Source organism: Oncorhynchus nerka, linkage group LG24 (assembly GCF_034236695.1).
Source record: "Oncorhynchus nerka isolate Pitt River linkage group LG24, Oner_Uvic_2.0, whole genome shotgun sequence".
In the NCBI taxonomy this organism is placed as follows: Eukaryota; Metazoa; Chordata; class Actinopteri; order Salmoniformes; family Salmonidae; genus Oncorhynchus; species Oncorhynchus nerka.
The window spans coordinates 54183979-54205573 of record NC_088419.1 but is presented as its reverse complement, the minus strand read 5'-3'; the positions used below and the strand labels follow the sequence as shown (position 1 = coordinate 54205573).

At 41.7% G+C, this 21595-nt stretch overlaps 1 protein-coding gene across 1 annotated transcript in view; it reads left to right on the top strand.

The window, feature by feature from the left end:
• The first annotated feature begins 214 nt into the window (after positions 1-214).
• LOC115108178 (ras-related protein Rab-3A) overlaps positions 215-21595 on the top strand; it is a 28882-nt gene continuing 7501 nt past the window's right edge. Inside the window, exons 1-2 of the mRNA XM_029632230.2 lie at positions 215-297; positions 15106-15330. Of these exons, the coding sequence (XP_029488090.1) occupies positions 15106-15330 (225 nt within the window). The 5' untranslated portion in view covers positions 215-297. The remainder of the gene's footprint in view (positions 298-15105; positions 15331-21595) is intronic.

Sequence of the window (21595 nt, the reverse complement as noted above, 5' to 3'; positions counted from 1 at the left end):
GCTATGTATGGTCATTCGATTAATAATTTCCTGACACTCTTTTGTAATAAATTATAAAGAAGCACAAGCTAGGGAGGATAAATAATAAATAGGGATAGGTTTAACGCATCTTGAATATTTTAGGACGTTTCAGTGTACGTGGTCCAGGATTAGTGGCTTGAAATATCAATCAAACCCCACCAACATTGAGGGCCCGCCTACCTCAGTGGTCAACTGTCAGTCATATGACGTTAGTGTTTCTGCAGGTGCTTGACGCGGTGGTGTATTGCGTAATAAGAGCAGAAAATACACTTAAAGGTAAGGATATAATTATTATATTCTTCATTTACACTATACCATAGCTGGTGTAGAGTTACATTTGTTTATAAGTCTCTATGGAAATGCGCCAACAAAATAGAATAAAGGAGAAACAATAACCATCATTTGACAATCGATGCTTGCTTTTTACAGATAAATGTAAGTGCAGTAGCTCGTAAATATAGTATTTCATATGGGGTTGGTTACAATTATGCCGTAATGTATGACATGTCAAGCCTCGAATAACCACAGCATCAGTGGGAGAAGAATGACTATCGAAATTCCTAAAATAGCTCATCGGTTACAGTAGCCTATCTGGTTCGCGATACCGCATGTGTATCCTTCATTTGTAGTGCGAGATAATTCTTACATCAATTAAGCAATGTATAATTTACGTGAATGAATATCAGGCCTGCCACATGGAAATCCAATGCGCTGTAGATAGGTGCACGGGTCGCTCTGTGCTCTCAAAGACAAGGGAACGAACATGCACGTATAGGCTGATTGACTTTACACTGTTCTGTAGGCTATTTAAATCCTTGATGTCTTCATAAAACCACTGCTTTGACAGCACAAAACCTATCAGAGAGAATCGTAATGCTGTGTGTCTGAATGGGACCACATCAGCAAGCAGGGGTAGGGGACTCTAGTTACCTACTGATTGCAATCTCAGGATAGTTTACACCGCACAGTTTTAGGACACTCACCCAGGTCACGGTCTATGAGCTTTGGGATGATGCATTGTACATTTTCTCATTTTAGGTAGTTATACATCGTTATATTCATGGTCAAAATAGCAAAGCAGGCTATGTTAAATTGGACAACTAATAATAAATACTAATTTTAAAAAATCTACTTGAGCATTTTTGCATGTTAGATTGGGACCATTTGAAATAATCATAATTTGAATGCAAGAAAGTAGATATTCTATGCTATAAAGGAAATTGTAGGCAGTGAGGACAGTTCGAAATTTACTGTGGTGGGGGGTGGTCCAAAATAGGCTGGATCAATTTTCAATATGAATCCACAAGAACAAATAGGAATAGCTGATAGGCAGTGGAGAGGCCAGGTGCGTCATTGCGCTTGAATGAACACTGAAGACACGAGACACTCAAAAACCTCCCCTATTGACCATGTTTAGGGAAAAAACTATTATCCTACCTAGACTAGCCAACAACACCACAACGCAATGAATAATTTCATTATTGTTTTCAAATGAGTACTAAATTCTACTCTAGGCTGCAGTGAAAATCTCATTTGAATAACAGCGCAAAAGCCCTGTGATTTGAATGTTTCATTCCATTTGGATCAGTTGTGGGTCCACTCTAGATATTTTATAAAGACTAGAAAGGCACAGTAGCAAGCCATTCTGGCTGTCTTTTTGCCTATACTGAGATGCGCTGTCTGTTGCAGATCATCATTCTCCCAAATCGGACTATAATAATGTGCCCACATATGCTTCCGGCAGGCCTAGTTATTCAGGAAAGCTTAGTGCACGCTCTGCCTCCTCTCTAATCCAAGTGGCTATTCCTCACACACCTAGAACCTCAATATAGCCTAAATATTTGTTATTTAACTTTTAATATGTATTACCTTTTATATGTGACATAAACACAACCATTCACAATGTTTTAATCTTATTAGGCTTCTTCAAAAATCTCCCGTAAGCATGCACACTTCCGTTCAAAATATAATTCCAGCATCATCAAAATGGCTTGACATTAACCAGGTTTCCACCCAACCTTTTCATGCGAGTAAAGTACATGTCAGATAGAAAAATGTCACATCATGGGAAAGCATACAGTTTATTAGGCTACAGATTAAATAAATTACGATGAACTTCACAGGGTGGTGAAAGTGCGGAGTGAGGTCTTGTTCTGGTGATATGATGATCGATGCTTGGCTGCTGTTTGACAAATAACAATAATCTCTCACTTTTATCCATGATAATCTCATCATGTAGGCTATACCCACCCTGTATCTGCGAGCTGTTGGCTAGAGTGCACGTGCCAATACCAGAGTGGGTATATTCACAATACCTATGCAATATTTTTTGTGACAAAACCAGCAGTAGGCCTTGACTGCAATGGAAACCCATTCCATTTTTTTTATTTGGTACATGGGAATGTAACCGCAAAAGTTATTTTTATGTGCACTACGTATTTTGTCAAACTTTTATCCGCAACAAGATAATTTGATGGAAACACAACTCTGATGGGAAAATGTGCATATTGTTTTTATGCAGATTTTAGAATATTTACAAGAAAATCTGTCGCCAATTGGATGGAAACCTAGCTATTGACACCCTAAAGAGTCTGGCAAGTGTGTTAGTCTGGTGTCACTTTGATTATGCCTGCACTACATGGTTCACCAGCAGCCCCAAATGTCTGAAGAATAAGGTACAGACCAGCCAAAACAAGCTTGTAAGAATTATACTTAAACTCCTCCCTCCTACTCATCTGGAGGTCGAGCATTTTAAGCAGCTAAGTTAGCTATCTGTGGAAAAAAAGAGTTGTATTAATTAAACTTGGTCTGGATGACAGAATTCTCACGGACTCAGCCCCCAGGTACAGTTGATGTCGGAAGTTTACATACACTTAGGTTGAAGTCATTAAAACTCATTTTTCAATCACTCCACAAATTTGTTGTTAACAAACTATAGTTTTGGCAAGTCAGTTGGGACATCTATTTTGTGCATGACACAAGTCATTTTTCCAACAGTTGTTTACAGACAAATTATTTCACTTATAATTCACTGTATCACAATTCCAGTGGGTCAGAAGTTTACATACACTAAGTTGACTGTGCCTTTAAACAGCTGGTAAAATTCCAGAAAATGATGTCATGGCTTTAGAAGCTTCTGATATTCTAATTGACATCATTTGAGTCAATTGGAGGTGTACCTGTGGATGTATTTCAAGGGCTACCTTCAAACCCAGTGACTCTTTTCTTGACATCATGGGAAAATCAAATGAAATCAGCCAAGACCTCAGTCTTGTATATCCTTGGGAGGAATTTCCAAACGCCTGAAGGTACCACGTTCATCTGTACAGACAATAGTACGCAAGTATAAACACCATGGGACCACGCAGCCGTCATACCCCTCATGAAGGAGACGCATTCTGTCTCCTAGAGATGAACGTACTTTGGTGCGAAAAGTGCAAATCAATCCCAAAACAACAGCAACGGACCTTGTGAAGATGCTGGAGGAAACAGGCACAAAACTATCTATATCCACAGTAAAATGAGTCCAATATCGACATAACCCGAAAGGCCGCTCAGCAAGGAATAAGCCACTGCTCCAAAACCGCCATAAAAAAGCCAGACTTTGCACATGGGGACAAAGATCGTACTTTTTGGAGAAATGTCCTCTGGTCTGATGAAACAAAAACAGAACTGTTTGGCCATAATGACCATCGTTAAGTTTGGCGGTGCTTTGCTGCAGGAGGGACTGGTGCACTTCACAAAATAGATGGCATCATGAGGAGGAAAATTATGTGGATATATTGAAGCAACATCTCCAGACACCAGTCAGGAAGTTAAAGCTTGGTCGCAAATGGGTCTTCCAAATGGACAATGACCCCAAGTGTACTTACACTGTTGTGGCAAAATGGCAAAAAGGACAACAAAGTCAAGGTATTGGAGTGGCCATCACAAAGCCCTGACCTCAATCCTATAGAAAATTTGTAGGCAGAACTGAAAAAGTGTGTGCGAGCAAGGAGGCCTACAAACCTGACTCAGTTACACCAGCTCTGTCAGGAGGAATGAGCCAATTAAACAATTTAAAGGCAATGCTCCCAAATACGAATTGAGTGTATGTAAACTTCTGACCCACTGGGAATGTGATGAAAGAAATAAAAGCTGAAATAAATCATTCTCTCTACTATTATTCTGATATTTCACATTCTTAAAAATAAAGTGGTGATCTTAACTGACCTAAAACAGGGAATTGTGACTAGGATTAAATGTCAGGAATTGTGAAAAACTCAGTTTAAATGTATTTGGCTAGGTGTATGTAAACTTCCGACTTCAATTGTAACCTATCCAACCATTTTTAATTTGTTTGAAATGTACACCAGCATATTTTTTTTAAACCTTTATTTAACTAGGCAAGTCAGTTAAGAACAAATTCTTATTTTCAATGACAGCCTAGGAACAGTGGGTTAACTGCCTGTACAGGGCCAGAATGACAGATCTGTACGTTGTCAGCTCAGAGATTTGAACTTGCAACCTTTCGGTTTACAAGTCCAACGTTCTAACCACTAGGCTACCCTGCTGCCGCAGCACTAGAGACTAATATTAACTCTTTTAAATATAAAGCATTCCACAGGGATGCTGGCCCATGTTGACTCCAATGCTTCCCATAGTTGTGTCAAGTTGGCTGGATGTCCTTGGGAAGTGGACCATTCTTGAAACACATTGGAAATTGTTGAGGATAAAAACAAAACAGAAGCCTTGCAATTCTTGACACAAACTGGTGCGCCTGGCACCTACTACCATACCCTGTTCAAAGGCACTTAAATATCTTGTCTTGCCCATTCACCTTCTGAATGTCACACATACACAATCCATGTCTCAAGGCTTAAAAATCTTTCTTTAACCTCCCCTTTATCTACACTGATTTAAATGGATTTAACAAGTGACATCAATAAGGGATCATAGCTTCCACCTGGATTCACCTGGTCAGTCTGTCATGGAAAGAGCAGGTGTCCTTAATGTTTTGTATACTCAGTGTATTTAATTGTATGTATTTATAAAAGAAATAGGGACCACAATGAAAATAAGTCCCCGACTATATTGTGTAATCCTCGTCACTTGTAAAAAATCTTTGTGCTCTGTATATACACTATGTATTTTTTTCTATTGACATAAAATCAATCTATCCGTACTGTGCAGCTGCCATTTGATGAATGGAAAGAGACATCTGTTAAAAAACACCAAAAAGTTTAATGACATTCAGGGATGGTCAAACCAAGCCTTCAATACTGGGTAGGCCTACAAGGTCGGGAGGGATGTATTTTGTGATCTATTTATTGTGGCGTTAAAACACAAGGTATGATATTGAAGCGCACAAAGTCGGTATGCTTTATTTATTGGTTGTGCGGTGTATTGGCACAGAAACCTGTTGGCGGAAAAGCTTTTACATACAGTGCCTTTGGAAGTATTCAGAACCCTTGACCTTTTCCACATTTTGTTATGTTACAGCCTTATTCTAAAATTGATTAAATAGTATTTCCCTTATCAATCTACACACAATACTCCATAATGACAAAGCAAAAACTGTTTTTTTGAAATTTTAGCAAATGTAAAAAATATTCAGACCCTTAACTGAGTACTTTGTTGAAGCACCTTTGGCAGCTATTACAGCCTCGAGTCTTCTTGGGTATGAAACTACAATCTTGGTACACCTGTATTTGGGGAGTTTCTCCCATTCTTCTCTACAGATCCTCTCAAGCTCTATAAGGTTGGATGGGAAGCATTGCTGCACAGCTTTTTCAGGTCTCTCCAGAGATGTTCGATCGGGTTCAAGTCCGGGCTCTGGCAGGGCCACTCAAGGACATTGCGAGACTTGTCCCGAAGCCACTACTGCATGTCCTGGCTGTGTGCTTAGGGTCGTTGTCCTGTTGGAAGGTGAACATTCGCCCGAGTCTGAGGTCCTGAGCGCTCTGGAGCAGGTTTTCATCAAGCATCTCTCTGTACTTTGCTCCATTCATCTTTGCCTCTCCTGACTATTCTCCCAGTCCCTGCTGCTGAAAACCATCCCCACAGCAGGATGCTGCCACCACCATGCTTCACCGTAGGGATGGTGCCAGGTTTTCTCCAGACGTGACGCTTGGCATTCAGGCCATAGAGTTTAATCTTGGTTTCATCAGACCAAATAATCTTGTTTCTCATGGTCTGAGAGTCATTAGGTGCCTTTTGGCAAACTCCAAGTGGGCTGTCATGTGCCTTTTCCTGAGGTGTGGTTTCTGTCTGGCCACTCTACCATAAAGGCCTGATTGATGGTTGTCCTTCTGGAATGTTCTCCTATCTCCACAGAGGAACTCTAGAGCTCTGTCAGAATGACCATCGGGTTGTTGGTCACCTCCCTGACCAATACACTTCTCCCCCGATTGTTCAGTTTGGCTGGGTGGCCAGCTCAAGGTAGAGTCTAAGTGGTTCCAAAATTCTTACATGATGGACTCCAGTCAAGTTGTAGAAACATCTCAAGGATGATTTCACTTTGTCATTATGGGGTAGATTGCTAAGGATTTTAATGCATTTTAGAATAATGCGGTAACTTAACAAAATGTGGAAAAAGTCAAACGGTCTGAATACTTTCCAAAGGCACATTTGATATAATTATAAATATGGCATCAAAATGTTGAAAATCAGACTTCCTCCTAGCTGATCATTGTCTGCAGCCAACTCTGATCATAGTGTAGGACCAATGAAACAGGCAGGGAAAGTGAGCTCATTCATGGTGGTCGGTCGAACGCTCAACCTTCTGGTCCGTAGCCCAGCGTGGCATCAACTGTGCCACAAAGGCATGCTGAAGTGGCAAAGTAGATATCCACGTTTACAAACAAAGGGTTGCTACATTTGTTATTTGTGGTCAATACATTTCAAACTGTCCCTTAAGCTACTTGGCCTACTAAACACATTTAATCACAGATAGGATGTGGCTGGTCTATTCAACGTTTCAGAAGGACTATATTGTTGCAAATATGATCTATTGAGTCCCATGGCAATATTATATACAGACATTGTCTAAATGTGTGTGTGTGAGCATTTACCTTAAATATACTTGAAAGAGATCATACTCCAATGTTATTGCTGGATTCTCTGGGGGAAATGCATCACAGAAAAAGTATTAAGGCACCTTCAATGTTTAATGGTTAAATAAGGGCTGCTATTGCCTGCTCTACAATATTATATTAGATTACAGGGCACTTTTTGTTTCCCCCCATACTACGAAAACAAAAACTCCACTCTCTTAATTGCAGGCTTCCATTGTGATACTAGCAGGTTCATGGCATCTTCTGCTCTATAAAGAGGGAGGAAATTATATTTTTAGCTCCTTCTGATCTGCATTTGTCTTCTTAGAAAATGGAAAATGTGATTGGATGGAGGGGAAATGCCATATTAGGCAACCTTCTGGATGTTATGCTACCTTACAGTTCTTTGGTTAATGTCTCACTATGAATTTTCATGTGATTTGATTCAGTCCAATTCGGTCCACTGTCAATTGTCAAACTGTCAAAAACGTTTATTTCCCTTTTATGTTTTGCCACTACCCAAGTAATGAACCATCACTTTTTGTTAAATGAATTCAACCCATCCTTGAAAGAGAATGCAGGGAGTTGTCTTGGAAATGGGTGTGTCTGCTGTGGAGTATAATTTCTCAGTTTTAGCAATGTGTTGACAGATCTTTATTTTACTGGGCAAAGTTACTTTACTGTCGAGGGCCTTTTAGTGCCTCAGTACATTCAGTTCTGTGATTTCTAGACGAGAAATTCATCTTCGCTAAGTAAGTTTAATCTTTGCTCTTGAATTAATACTGTCGGCCACTTCATTTGACGAAAGAGGATAGCTACAATGTGTTGCTAATTAGATCACCCAAGCAACTCTTTATATCTTTCATGAACTTGGGTCACCTGGGGTTGGCGTGTAGCCTAGCGGTTCAGAGCGTTGGGCAAGTAACTGAAAGGTTGCTGGTTTGAATCCCTGAGCCAATGAGGTGAAACATACGCTAATGTAACCTTGAGCAAGGCACTTAACCCTAATTGCTCCTGTAAGTCCATCTGGATAAGAGCGTCTGCTTAAATGTAAATGTTTGATATGGGTTTGGAAAATCAAATGTTTTATGAAGAAGAACAATGGTTTCTTCAGACTGCTTAGATGGGAATATAAATTGAAGTATCTCACTTCAATAAAGATTAAGCATTTTTAGGACAGGGGTTGTAACAATATTATGGACATTCTAACATCCCAAAATGTAAGTGGATTATTTATTGCCTCACATTACATGGGCCTCAAAACAACTACCCGGCGCGGAATAACCTTAGTAATTACGTAGTAATATGCTATTAAGTTATGGCACATTTCAATAGCATTTTTGTATTGTCTTGTAAGAAAATAATTACTAGCTAGGTAACAGCCTGGACTTAACTTGACTAACTCACTAAAGTTATTCCCTTGTAGTTACCCTGGAATAATGCCTATGTAATGTATAGCGCTGCCCAATTTGCTTTAACAAAATGTTGGTTTTGTTTTATATGAGCCAGATTAAGCTGAGGTATACTTCAGCTCCTTTGGCAGACTGTCATTGTCTTTCTCATTAGCTTGCCTAATGCCACGGTGTTTGGATCAGGTCTGACTCTCAGGCTTTCTGGGATCATCCTGGACTAAAACAGGATTAACAAGATGCCAGTGGGAACCCATTCAAAAGACTGATCAAAACTGTCTGACTCATAGTGCACCAACACAGTTTAGGACCAGCTGACATCACACATCTGTTGTTAAGGTGTCAAACTCTTTAGGCTGAAAAGAAGAGCCAACAGGTTGGTGCCACAGATTCACAGGTTGGTGCCACAGATTCACAGGTTGGTGCCACAGTTTCACAGGTTGGTGCCACAGATTCACAGGTTGGTGCAACAGATTCACCGGTTGGTGCAACAGATTCACCAGTTGGTGCCACAGATTCACCAGTTGGTGCCACAGATTCACAGGTTGATGCCACCGATTCACAGGTTGATGCCACAGATTCACAGGTTGATGCTACAGATTCACAGGTTGATGCCACAGATTCACAGGTTGATGCCACAGATTCACAGGTTGATGCTACAGATTCACAGGTTGATGCCACAGATTCACAGGTTGATGCCACCGATGCACAGGTTGATGCCACAGACGCACAGGTTGATGCCACAGATACTTTCCTCAGTTGGGAGAGGTTGAAAAGTTTATGGTAAATCACATTGATTGGAATTATTTTGAGTCTTCGTCTCTCGTTTAACATATGGTCAAGATTAGAGGTCGACCGATTAATCGGAATGGCCGATTAATTAGGGCCGATTTCAAGTTTTCATAAGAATCGGTAATCGGCATTTTTGGACACCGATCATGGCCGATTACATTGCACTCCACAAGGAGACTGCGTGGCAGGCTGACTACCTGTTATGCGAGTGCAGCAAGGAGCCAAAGTAAGGTGCTAGCTAGCAATAAACGTATCTTATAAAAAAACAATCAATCTTAACATAATCACTAGTTAACAACACATGGTTGATGATATTAGTAGTTTATCTAGCTTGTCCTGCGTTGCATATAATCGATGCGGTGCCTGTTAATTTATCATTGAATCATAGCCTACTTCGCCAAACGGTTATTTAACAAGCGCATTCGCGGAAAAAAGCACTGTCGTTGCACCAATGTGTACCTAACCAAAAACATCAACGCCTTTCTTAAAATCAATACACAGGTATATATTTTTAAACCTGCATATTTAGTTACTGTAATATTGCCTGCTAACATGAATCTCTTTTAACTAGGGAAATTGTGTCACTTCTCTTGCATCATTGCACACAGAGTCAGGGTATATGCAACAGTTTGGGCCGCCTGGCTCGTTGCGAACTAATTTGCCAGAATTTTACGTAATTATGACATAACATTGAAGGCTGTGCAATGTAACAGGAATATTTAGATTTATGGATGCCACCTATTAGATAAAATACGGAACGGTTCCGTATTTCACTGAAAGAATAAACATTTTGTTTTCGAAATGACAGTTTCCGGATTTTTTAGCATTTCAATCGGTGACGTAACTCGCTCTGAGACCTTGAAGTAGTTGTTCCCCTTGCTCTGCAAGGGCCGCGGCTTTTGTGGAGCGATGGATAGCGATGCTTCGAGGGTGGCTGTTGTCGATGTGTTCCTGGTTCGAGCCCAGGTAGGGCCGAGGAGAAGGACGGAAGCTATGCTGTTACACTGGCAGTACTAAAGTGCCTATAAGAACATCCAATAGTCAAAGGTATATGAAATACAAATGGTATAGAGAGAAATAGTCCTATAATTCCTATAATAACTGCAACCTAAAACTTCTTACCTGGGAATATTGAAGACTCACGTTAAAAGGAACCACCAGCTTTCATATGTTCTCATGTTCTGAGCAAGGAACTTAAACATTAGGTTTTTTACATGGCACATACTGCACTTTTACTTTCTTCTCCAACACTTTGTTTTTGCATTATTTAAACCAAATTGAACATGTTTCATTATTTATTTGAGCCATTATATTAAATAAAAATAAAAGTGTTTATTCAGTATTGTTGTAATTGTCATTATTACAAAAAAACAAAAAAATGGTCAGATTAATCGGTATCGGCTTTTTTTGGTCCTCCAATAATCGGTATCGGCGTTGAAAAATCATAATCGATCGACCTCTAGTCAAGACTCGTGTCATCTTTTTTTGCCCAAGTTGTGGGATTAGTTCTCCTGGCCAGCCAGACTTGTGTCCTTAGAAAGACATAAGGAGTCTAGGGACCATCAAGTCCTGTCATGACATTGCAAGAAGCATATTTCGGTCAATAGTTGAATAGAATGCATTTTTTATAAGATTTAGATAAATTGCACAAATCTCTTGAAAGGGAGGTGTCAATAACGATGATTGGGTTTCCAATAGTAAGTGGGAGGAGGAGCTCTGCGGACCCTTAAGTGTCCGGAAGCAATTTAGCCATTCATTGTATCATATTTTCTTGAGTTGCTATTTTGTGTACATATCCAGCTGTATTGGCAAAATGACTACATATTCCATCGAGGTTGCCCGTTGTCACAGTTCTAAGAGCAGTCGAAACATCCAGCTATAACTCTACGCTAATGACGCCAGTGGATCTCAAAACTGAAGTTGGATCCCCATTAAGTATGTAAGTACTGGATGTCTTAAGGTGAACGCACCAATTTGTAAGTCGCTCTGGATAAGAGCGTCTGCTAAATGACTTAAATGTAAATGTAAATGTAAGTAGCAATGATATCCTTCACCACTGTCGTCATACGACAGATATCTCGAACCAGTCATGACCATTCAACAAAATAATAAAACAAAATGGAAGTTTCTTTCCAGAAAATGTCTTAGTTACATGATTGCATAACTAGCAAAGGAGTTTTGAAGTTGAGGGTGTAGTATTTATGAAGTTTGGCAATGAGGACGAAAACTAGCTTAGTTCAGTTAGCCATCTAAACTCAGCAAAAAAAGAAACGTCCTCTCACTGTCAACTGCGTTTATTTTCAGCAAACTTCACGTGTAAATATTTGTATGAACATAACAAGATTCAACAGCTGAGACATAAACTGAACAAGTTCCACAGACATGTGACTAACATAACTGGAATAATGTGTCCCTGAACAAAGGGGGGGGGGGGGGGGTCAAAATCAAAAGTAACAGTTAGTATCTGGTGTGGCCACCAGCTGCATTAAGTACTGCAGTGCATCTCCTCCTCATGGACTGCACCAGATTTGCCAGTTATTGCTGTGAGATGTTACCCCACTCTTCCACCAAGTAACCTGCAAGTTCCTGGACATTTCTGGGGGGGAATGGCTCTAGCCCTCACTCTCCGATCCAACGGTCCCAGACGTGCTCAATGGGATTGAGATCCGGGCTCTTCGCTGGCCATGGCAGAACACTGACATTCCTGTCTTGCAGGAAATCACGCACAGAACGAGCAGTGTGGCTGGTGGCATTTTCATGCTGGAGGATCATGTCAGGATGAGCCTGAAGGAATGGTACCACATGAGGGAGGAGGATGTCTTCCCTGTAACGCACAGCGTTGAGATTGCCTGCAATGACAACAAGCTCAGTCCGATGATGCTGTGACACACCGCCCCAGACCATAACGGACCCTCCACCTCCAAATAGATGCCGCTCCAGAGTACAGGCCTCGGTGTGACACTCATTCCTTCGACGATAAATGTGAATCCGACTTTTCACCCCTGGTGAGACAAAACCGCGACTCGTCAGTGAAGAGCACTTTTTGCCAGTCCTGTCTGGTCCAGCAACGGTGGGTTTGTGCCCATAGGCGACGTTGTTGCCAGTGATGTCTGGTGATGACCTGCCTTACAATAGGCCTACAAGCCCTCAGTCCAGCCTCTCTCAGCCTATTGCGGACAGTCTGAGCACTGATGGAGGGATTGTGCGTTCCTGGTGTAACTCGGGCAGGTGTTGTTGCCATCCTGTACCTGTCCCGCAGGTGTGATGTTTGGATGTACCCATCCTGTGCAGGTGTTGTTACACGTGGTCTGCCACTGCGAGGACGATCAGCTGTCCGTCCTGTCACCCTGTAGCGCTGTCTTAGGCATCTCACAGTACGGACATTGTAATTTATTGTCCTAGCCAGATCTGCAGTCCTCATGCCTCCTTGCAGCATGCCTAAGGCACGTTCACGCAGATGAGCAGAGACCCTGGGCATCTTTCTTTTGGTGTTTTTCAGAGTCAGTAGAAAGGCCTCTTTATTGTCTTAAGTTTTGATAACTGTGACCTTAATTTCCTACCTTCTGTAAGCTGTTAGTGTCTTAATGAACGTTCCACAGGTGCATGTTCATTAATTGTTTATGGTTCATTGAACAAGCATGGGAAACAGTGTTTAAACCCTTTACAATGACGATCTGTGAAGTTATTTGGATTTTTATGAATTATCTTTGAAAGTCAGGGTCCTGTAAAAGGGACGTTTCTTTTTTTATTGAATTTAGTTTAGCTAGGGAAAATCGGGGGAAAATGAGCTTGGGCCTTGTGATCATGTGTGCCAGCTGGGCACACTAGGCTAATGCAGGAGACAGATTAGAGTTCTTATGCCCTGATATTATCAGGAACTGTTTGCGAAAAGTTAAACAATTCAAAGACTGAAACAAATAAATCAGATGGTTTATATTTAAGGAGAGAGAATCGATATACAATCCCAAAATCAGCTGTAACTTTTCACAGTAAAGCAAAGATTAAAATGATGTTTGAGTGAACCCAGAATACAGAGAATGAATGGTGAATTCGCTTCCGGGCACAGTAAACTCCTTCTCACCACTCTATGAGCTCTTTGTGAGGTCCAGCAATTATGTACTGGTAGGTCTAGGCCTATCATCTAAATGATGTTCTTCAGAAACAATAGCCAAAATAACATGGCTTTGAATGTTGGGGACATTAATTATCAGGCCCACAAGCAAGCTTATTTCACTCATAACCTGAGTGTTCAAAGCTAAGAGTGTTCTTTGAGACAAACAGTATTTTTCTAGTAGCACTGGACAGCATGTAAGGCAGAGTCATATGACTATCTATCATCAGAGGAAGCTTAGAGAAATCTTAGTCATCATGACTAGAAGCAGACACGTTAGAAAATACTTTGAATTTCACTCTGATATTTTGACATGTCATGGATACACCTAAACCAGAACCTGTATGATTCAGGTTCCGGACATTTGTGATGTATTATATTGAAGGATGCATAGTCTGTTTTGTCAGTTTATTTTGTCAAGACTTATTTAGAATGCATTTAGAGTTTGCAGTATTGATCCGGTTGCATATCAATTTCTGGCATGCTTTTCTATTGACCTTATTTGCACTTCCTTCTCTACTCTTTACAAGAGTCCTGTGTTGAAAAGCTATGAACAGCACCACAGTAAATCTTAAAATAGCACTATGGGTACAGTTGCACTAAGGTCAAAGATGCACTATGTACTCCACACAGGTTAGCGTTTTTCATCATGAATCTAGTTCTGGAGGCAGCTCTGCAGAGTGGTCACTAGCTGGCACAGCCACAAAGTCATAAAATCTGATTGTAAACCTAACCCTAACCTTAACCCTAGCCTTAACAATAATGCTGAATTCTAACCTTAAATTAAGACCAAAAAGCACATGTTTGTGCTATAGATGGAGCCTTAAGAGACCTTGAATCCTGATGGGCTGAAGTGAAGTCACTGTTGCCCTAAAGAGTAGATACGATTCCCGCCACAAGTTCAATATGATCCCTGCCAATGCGATCAATCACTTTCCAACACAACTATACTGTCCTATCACGGGGGCAGATGTCCTGAGAGGACGAGCAGTCAATCCACTTTCAATCCTTTTTGTGGCATGTGGCGTAGGCTGCTCTATCTTTCAAGAATGCACTGTTGAGAGCTGACTAAATATGTACACAATGGCTCACATCTTTTGAGAGACAGAATGATTGGTCTGTAAAACCAGCAACCCATAATTAAAGAGGTGTTGTAAGTATCAGGCGGTTCAGAATTGTCCACTTTGTGCGAAAAGCTTTGATTCCTGTCAGGTGCAAGAGAAGCCGTCAGGGGACTATTTCCTCGCCCACTGATATCTTGTCACGCTGAAGGGAACCGATTTTAAATGTCTCTTGATGCAATGCCTTGTCTTCTTGTGCCTCTGGTATATCGATGTTTCAGAACTTAGTGTCTTATTGAGTACAACCACTACTTGGCCTTGGTGAACACTGATGAACTGCACTGTGATGGATGAGGTTGCTCACTTTTTGTACTAGGTGTGTTTGACAAGGGGTTAAGCAGGCCCTGTGTGGATATTTGGCACTTTGGATTCTGTATCGTTTTGTCTGTGCTTATAACATGGCCTCCACTGCTTATCCTAGGCTTTACCTTTGAAGTAGGTATTTCTGAAGTGTTGGAGGCCATTTATAGAAACACAATGTAATAATAGTACTGCCCTGTGATCCGCCAAGAATCAGTATTGGAACTCTTTCCATGATACTTCCAAATACAAGGGATATTTTCAGTCGGTTGACAAAATCTCTCTCTCTCTCTCTCTCTCTCTCTCTAATCTTTCAGATGGCGTCAGCTACAGCTACCTATGGACAGAAGGAGTCCTCAGACCAGAACTTTGACTACATGTTCAAGATCCTCATCATTGGAAACAGCAGCGTGGGCAAGACCAGCTTCCTGTTCCGCTACGCAGACGACTCTTTTACGCCAGCCTTCGTCAGCACGGTGGGCATTGACTTCAAGGTGAAGACCATCTACAGGAACGACAAGAGGATCAAGTTACAGATCTGGGTGAGATTTGGAGACCCTTTCATACGGTTGATTCACTCGCTCAAAAACACAGCCTAAAGTTAGTTGAACTTCCAATGTGTTATCACTACACTTTCAACCATCTAAAAAACAAAAACAAATTCCAATTGGAAAACCATTTCAGATTTTTGGTTTAGTTGTCGCCCAAATGTTTATCACTGGGCTTTCAACCATTTAAAAGCACAGCAAAGTTCAAATGGGAATACAATGTCAGATACTTTGTTTATTTATACAACAGATGAATGTGATCATTGTGCTTCATCTAATAGCAGAACCAAATGACCTGGACTGCAGTTGAGATTACATTAAAAGTACATAGTGCAAGTGATTCATGCCGTTCGAGATTCTGCGTAGATTTTTATAGCAATAGGTAGACCTGTGATAACCTATGCATGAACAAGCACGCTTTATATGATTACATAAGAAGGAATGCATAGTTACAGTAACCTCAAAATGTGTCCATGGATATGTTAGTCAATTTAGGTTGAATGTAACATTTGTTTGTGTGATAGCCTTAAAGGTGCTACGTACACACATGTGGAAGCTAGGTGAATTGCAACAACACTTAGGTTGAATACAAACAACTCTACTTCCTCCTCTACATCCCATTTCCCTGCAACATGTTGGAGACTTTGTGTCTGTGGAATCTAGTGGAAACCACTCGCACTTGAGCATTTTACTTTCAGTTTTGTCCACCAGCTTTAAACAGCTGAAAACAAGATATTTCACCGTATTTCACCGTATATTTTAGATGGTGCAATGATTCTGTTTACTATGAATTGCTTGTATTTTCACATAAAATGAAATTAGGCGAACAATTTAATTTTAGCAACCTGGTAATGGCATGGTGGTTTCTGTGGCTGTATGGCATTAGTGGAAACTAAGACTATTCTCATGGCAGATCTGCCAGTTTTGACTTGCAGAACCAACTTTTTGTAGCAGGTTAGGATCATTAACGTGGCATGTTAGGATAATTAACATGGCAGGTTAGGAAAAGGTTTAGGGTTAGCTAAAATGCAAAAAATATCCCAGACGCGACTTGAACATACAGTATCTAGATAAAACCAGGCCTGCCTTGAGAACAGTCTTGGTTTCCACGAATGTGATGCTGCATTTCTGTGTCTTTTTACTTTCGGTTTTGTACATCACTTTCAAACAGCTGAAAGTACGATATTTTTTGTAATTGAAAATATATTCCACAGCGCTTTAGATGGTGAAATGATTCTTTACACTATAAATTGCTTGTTTTGTCACATGAACAGAATCTTTAAATTGTATTATTATTTTTGTACTTTTTACCCCTTTTTCGTGATATCCAATTGGTAGTTACAGTTTTGTCCCATCGCTGCAACACCCTTACGGACTCGGGAGCGGCGAAGGTCAAGAGCCATGCGTCCTCTGAAACACAACCCCGCCCAGCCGCACTGCTTCTTGACATACTGCCCACTTAACCCGGAAGCCAGCCGCACCAATGTGTCGGAGGAAACGCCGTACAGCTGGCAACCTAAGCTAGATGCCCTCAATCTCACACAAATCATCAAGGAACCCACCAGGTACAACCCTAACTCTGTAAGCAAGGGCACCCTCATAGACGTCATCCTGACCAACTGGCCCTCCAAATACACCTCCGCTGTCTTCAACCAGGATCTCAGCGACCACTGCCTCATTGCCTGTATCCGCTACGGTGCCGCAGTCAAACGACCACCCCTCATCACTGTCAAGCGCTCCCTAAAACACTTCTGTGAGCAGGCCTTTCTAATCGACCTGGCCCGGGTATCCTGGAAGGACATTGACCTCATCCCGTCAGTTGAGGATGCCTGGTCATTCTTTAAGAGTAACTTCCTCACCATATTAGATAAGCATGCTCCGTTCAAAAATGCAGAACTAAGAACAGATACAGCCCTTGGTTCACTCCAGACCTGACTGCCCTCGACCAGCACAAAAACATCCTGTGGCGGACTGCAATAGCATCGAACAGTCCCCGCGATATGCAACTGTTCAGGGAAGTCAGGAACCAATACACGCAGTCAGTCAGGAAAGCTAAGGCCAGCTTCTTCAGGCAGAAGTTTGCATCCTGTAACTCCAACTCCAAAAAGTTCTGGGACACTGTGAAGTCCATGGAGAACAAGAGCACCTCCTCCCAGCTGCCCACTGCACTGAGGCTAGGAACACGGTCACCACCGACAAATCCATGATTATCGAAAACTTCAACAAGCATTTCTCAACGGCTGGCCATGCCTTCCGCCTGGCTACTCCTACCTCGGCCAACAGCTCCGCCCCCCGCAGCTCCTCGCCCAAGCCTCTCCAGGTTCTCCTTTACCCAAATCCAGATAGCAGATGTTCTGAAAGAGCTGCAAAACCTGGACCCGTATAAATCAGCTGGGCTTGACAATCTGGACCCTCTATTTCTGAAACTATCCGCCGCCATTGTCGCAACCCCTATTACCAGCCTGTTCAACCTCTCTTTCATATCGTCTGAGATCCCCAAGGATTGAAAGCTGCCGCAGTCATCCCCTCTTCAAAGGGGGAGACACCCTGACCCAAACTGTTACAGACCTATATCCATTCTGCCCTGCCTATCTAAGGTCTTCGAAAACCAAGTCAACAAACAGGTCACTGACCATCTCGAATCCCACCGTACCTTCTCCGCTATGCAATCTGGTTTCCGAGCCGGTCACGGGTGCACCTCAGCCACACTCAAGGTACTAAACGACATCATAACCGCCATCGATAAAAGACAGTACTGTGCAGCCGTCTTCATCGACCTTGCCAAGGCTTTCGACTCTGTCAATCACCATATTCTTATCGGCAGACTCAGTAGCCTCGGCTTTTCGGATGACTGCCTTGCCTGGTTCACCAATTACTTTGCAGACAGAGTTCAGTGTGTCAAATCGGAGGGCATGTTGTCCGGTCCTCTGGCAGTCTCTATGGGGGTGCCACAGGGTTCAATTCTCGGGCCGACTCTTTTCTCTGTATATCAATGATGTTGCTCTTGCTGCGGGCGATTCCCTGATCCACCTCTACGCAGACGACACCATTCTATACACTTTCGGCCCGACATTGGACACTGTGCTATCTAACCTCCAATCGAGCTTCAATGCCATACAACACTCCTTCCGTGGCCTCCAACTGCTCTTAAACGCTAGTAAAACCAAATGCATGCTTTTCAACCGATCGCTGCCTGCACCCGCTTGCCCGACTAGCATCACCACACTGGATGGTTCCGACCTTGAATATGTGGACACCTATAAGTACCTAGGTGTCTGGCTAGACTGCAAACTCTCCTTCCAGACCCATATCAAACATCTCCAATCGAAAATCAAATCAAGAGTCGGCTTTCTATTCCGCAACAAAGCCTCCTTCACTCACGCTGCCAAGCTTACCCTAGTAAAACTGACTATCCTACCGATCCTCGACTTCGGCGATGTCATCTACAAAATGGCTTCCAACACTCTTCTCAGCAAACTGGATGCAGTTTATCACAGTGCCATCCGTTTTGTCACTAAAGCACCTTATACTACCCACCACTGCGACTTGTATGCTCTAGTCGGCTGGCCCTCGCTACATATTCGTCGCCAGACCCACTGGCTCCAGGTCATCTACAAGGCCATGCTAGGCAAAGCTCCGCCTTATCTCAGCTCACTGGTCATGATGGCAACACCCATCCGTAGCACGCGCTCCAGCAGGTGTATCTCATTGAGCATCCCCAAAGCCAACACCTCATTCGGCCGCCTTTCGTTCCAGTACTCTGCTGCCTGTGACTGGAACGAATTGCAAAAATCGCTGAAGTTGGAGACTTTTATCTCCCTCACCAACTTCAAACATCAGCTATCTGAGCAGCTAACCGATCACTGCAGCTGTACATAATCTATTGGTAAATAGCCCACCCATTTTCACCTACCTCATCCCCACAGTTTTTATTTACTTTTCTGCTCTTTTGCACACAAATATCTCTACCTGTACATGATCATCTGATCATTTATCACTCCAGTGTTAATCTGCAATATTGTAATTATTTGCCTACCTCCTCATGCCTTTTGCACACATTGTATATAGACTCCCCTTTTTTTCTCTACTGTGTTATTTACTTGTTAATTGTTTACTCCATGTGTAACTCTGTTGTCTGTTCACTCTGCTATGCTTTATCTTGGCCAGGTCGCAGTTGCAAATGAGAACCTGTTCTCAACTAGCCTACCTGGTTAAATAAAGGTGAAATAAAAAAATAAAATAAAAAAAAGTCAGTGTGCATGCGCCAGACCGCCACAAGGAGTCGCTAGAGAGCGATGGGACAAGGACATCCCAGCCAGCCAAAATAAATGGAGTTCTGTCCTTGAGCTGTTCTTGTCTAATGTTATGTATTATGTCATGTTTTGTGTGGACTCCAGGAATAGTAGCTGCTACTTTTGCAACAGCTAATGGAGATCCTGATAAAATACCAAACCCTCCCCTAACCCAGACGATGCTGGGCCAGTTGTGCACCGCCTCATGTGTCTCCTGGGATCAAACCCGGATCTGTAGTGACGCCTCTAGCACTGCAATGCAGTGCCTTAGACCGCTGCACCTCTCGGGAGGCCAACATTCTAGAATTTTATCAACCAGGTAATGGCAAGGCGATTTCTGCCATTGATGATTCTGCTTGTGAGATGATAACCACGTCTCTGAGAGACGTTGATGGAAGAGAGGGGGGTGCAGCCTGCCAATTTGACATCGAGCCAGTCTGGCTTTTGTTGACCAATAGGACGGCTGAACAAGCTGTATGTCATTTCGTGTGGGCCCAAAATCGTTATTTTTTAAAAACATTGTGAAACACTATGATTCCAATGAAATTAAAATTCACAAATATTTCATATATCTCCTTTAACTTTAGGCTATTTACTGTATTACAAAGTAGTATTGAATTGTATTTGGTTGACAATGCAACCAAATGACATATAAAAGAGATGTATGTACTTTTTTTTGGTTAACTTGTAGACATGTTAATAAGCTATTTATTGTATTTCAAAAGTAGTATTGAGTTACATTTAGCGGACACCCTTATCCAGAGTGACGGCATACATTTTAATACTAGTCCCACATGGGAATCCCTACCCTAACCCTAACCCTTTAAATAAAGTTTGATTTGATTGATTCATTTTATTTAACTATGATTTTTGTTTGAGATGGAGATGTGAATTAAAGTCAGTGGCAAAGGTGGAACTATCCAAGTAGATAATACTTCTCCTTCAAATGTTGATATTTGGCCTATTGTATTCTATTTTTAGTTGAATTCTGGGTTGAACTCAAACAGTTGCTGTTGATGACTTTGCAAATGCTATATAGGCCTAAATAGCATCATTGATGATTGATAAAGTATGGTCACATTTAATTTGCTAAGTTAAACCTACCCTTTGGAATGACTTTAATAGTGAATCTATTTCATTTTTAAGTGGGGCCCTCTCAACAATCATTCTCATTATAGCACATTGTTAATAATCAATGACAAATATCATAGCTAAGCAGGGCTGGGCCTTGGTTAAAACCTTGGATGGAAGACCAAAGGGTAGCTGTCGATAGATCAATTCTCCAGTAGGAGGTGATTCCCAGACTATTTCAAAACAAATTCTGATAGTGGATATAATGTTGAAAAGCTGACATTTTTAAAGGTACAAATTCAACATATTTTCTAGAAGGTTTATGTTGAAATTTGGTTACCATGGTGACATAGCTGTGGTTGAAATTTCACCCTCAAAACAACAGTGTATGTTGATCCCTTTTTTTCAAATCCAATGTATTTCCCACATAGATTCCACATCACAATACGTTGACAAAGTATGTTGAATCAATGTTGATTCAACCAGTTTGTGCAGTGGGGCACTGCAGTCTCTACTGGGCATCCATATTGTGCATCAAACACTGGGGGCTGGTGAAAGAGGATACGTGTATGTGTGTTGAGGCAAGGCTTGGTCTGTGGTCAGCCTTTTCCCAGGGCAATGACTCTGAGGTTTGCACCCTCCCCCATTACTATACACTTCTCTTGAGTATATACCCCCCCCCAACCACCACCACCACCTATACACACACACTGCTCCCCATCCCCCACCTCCCAGTACAGCATACAGTCAGCTTCGCATGCACTCAAGTGGAGTAAAATTGAAAAAGCTGTGAATGCTGATAATTCAAATATGACCTAAAACATAAACAAGCACATTTATTACACACCATATAATGTACTTATCTCACCCAATTTACATATTTACATGTGTATTCG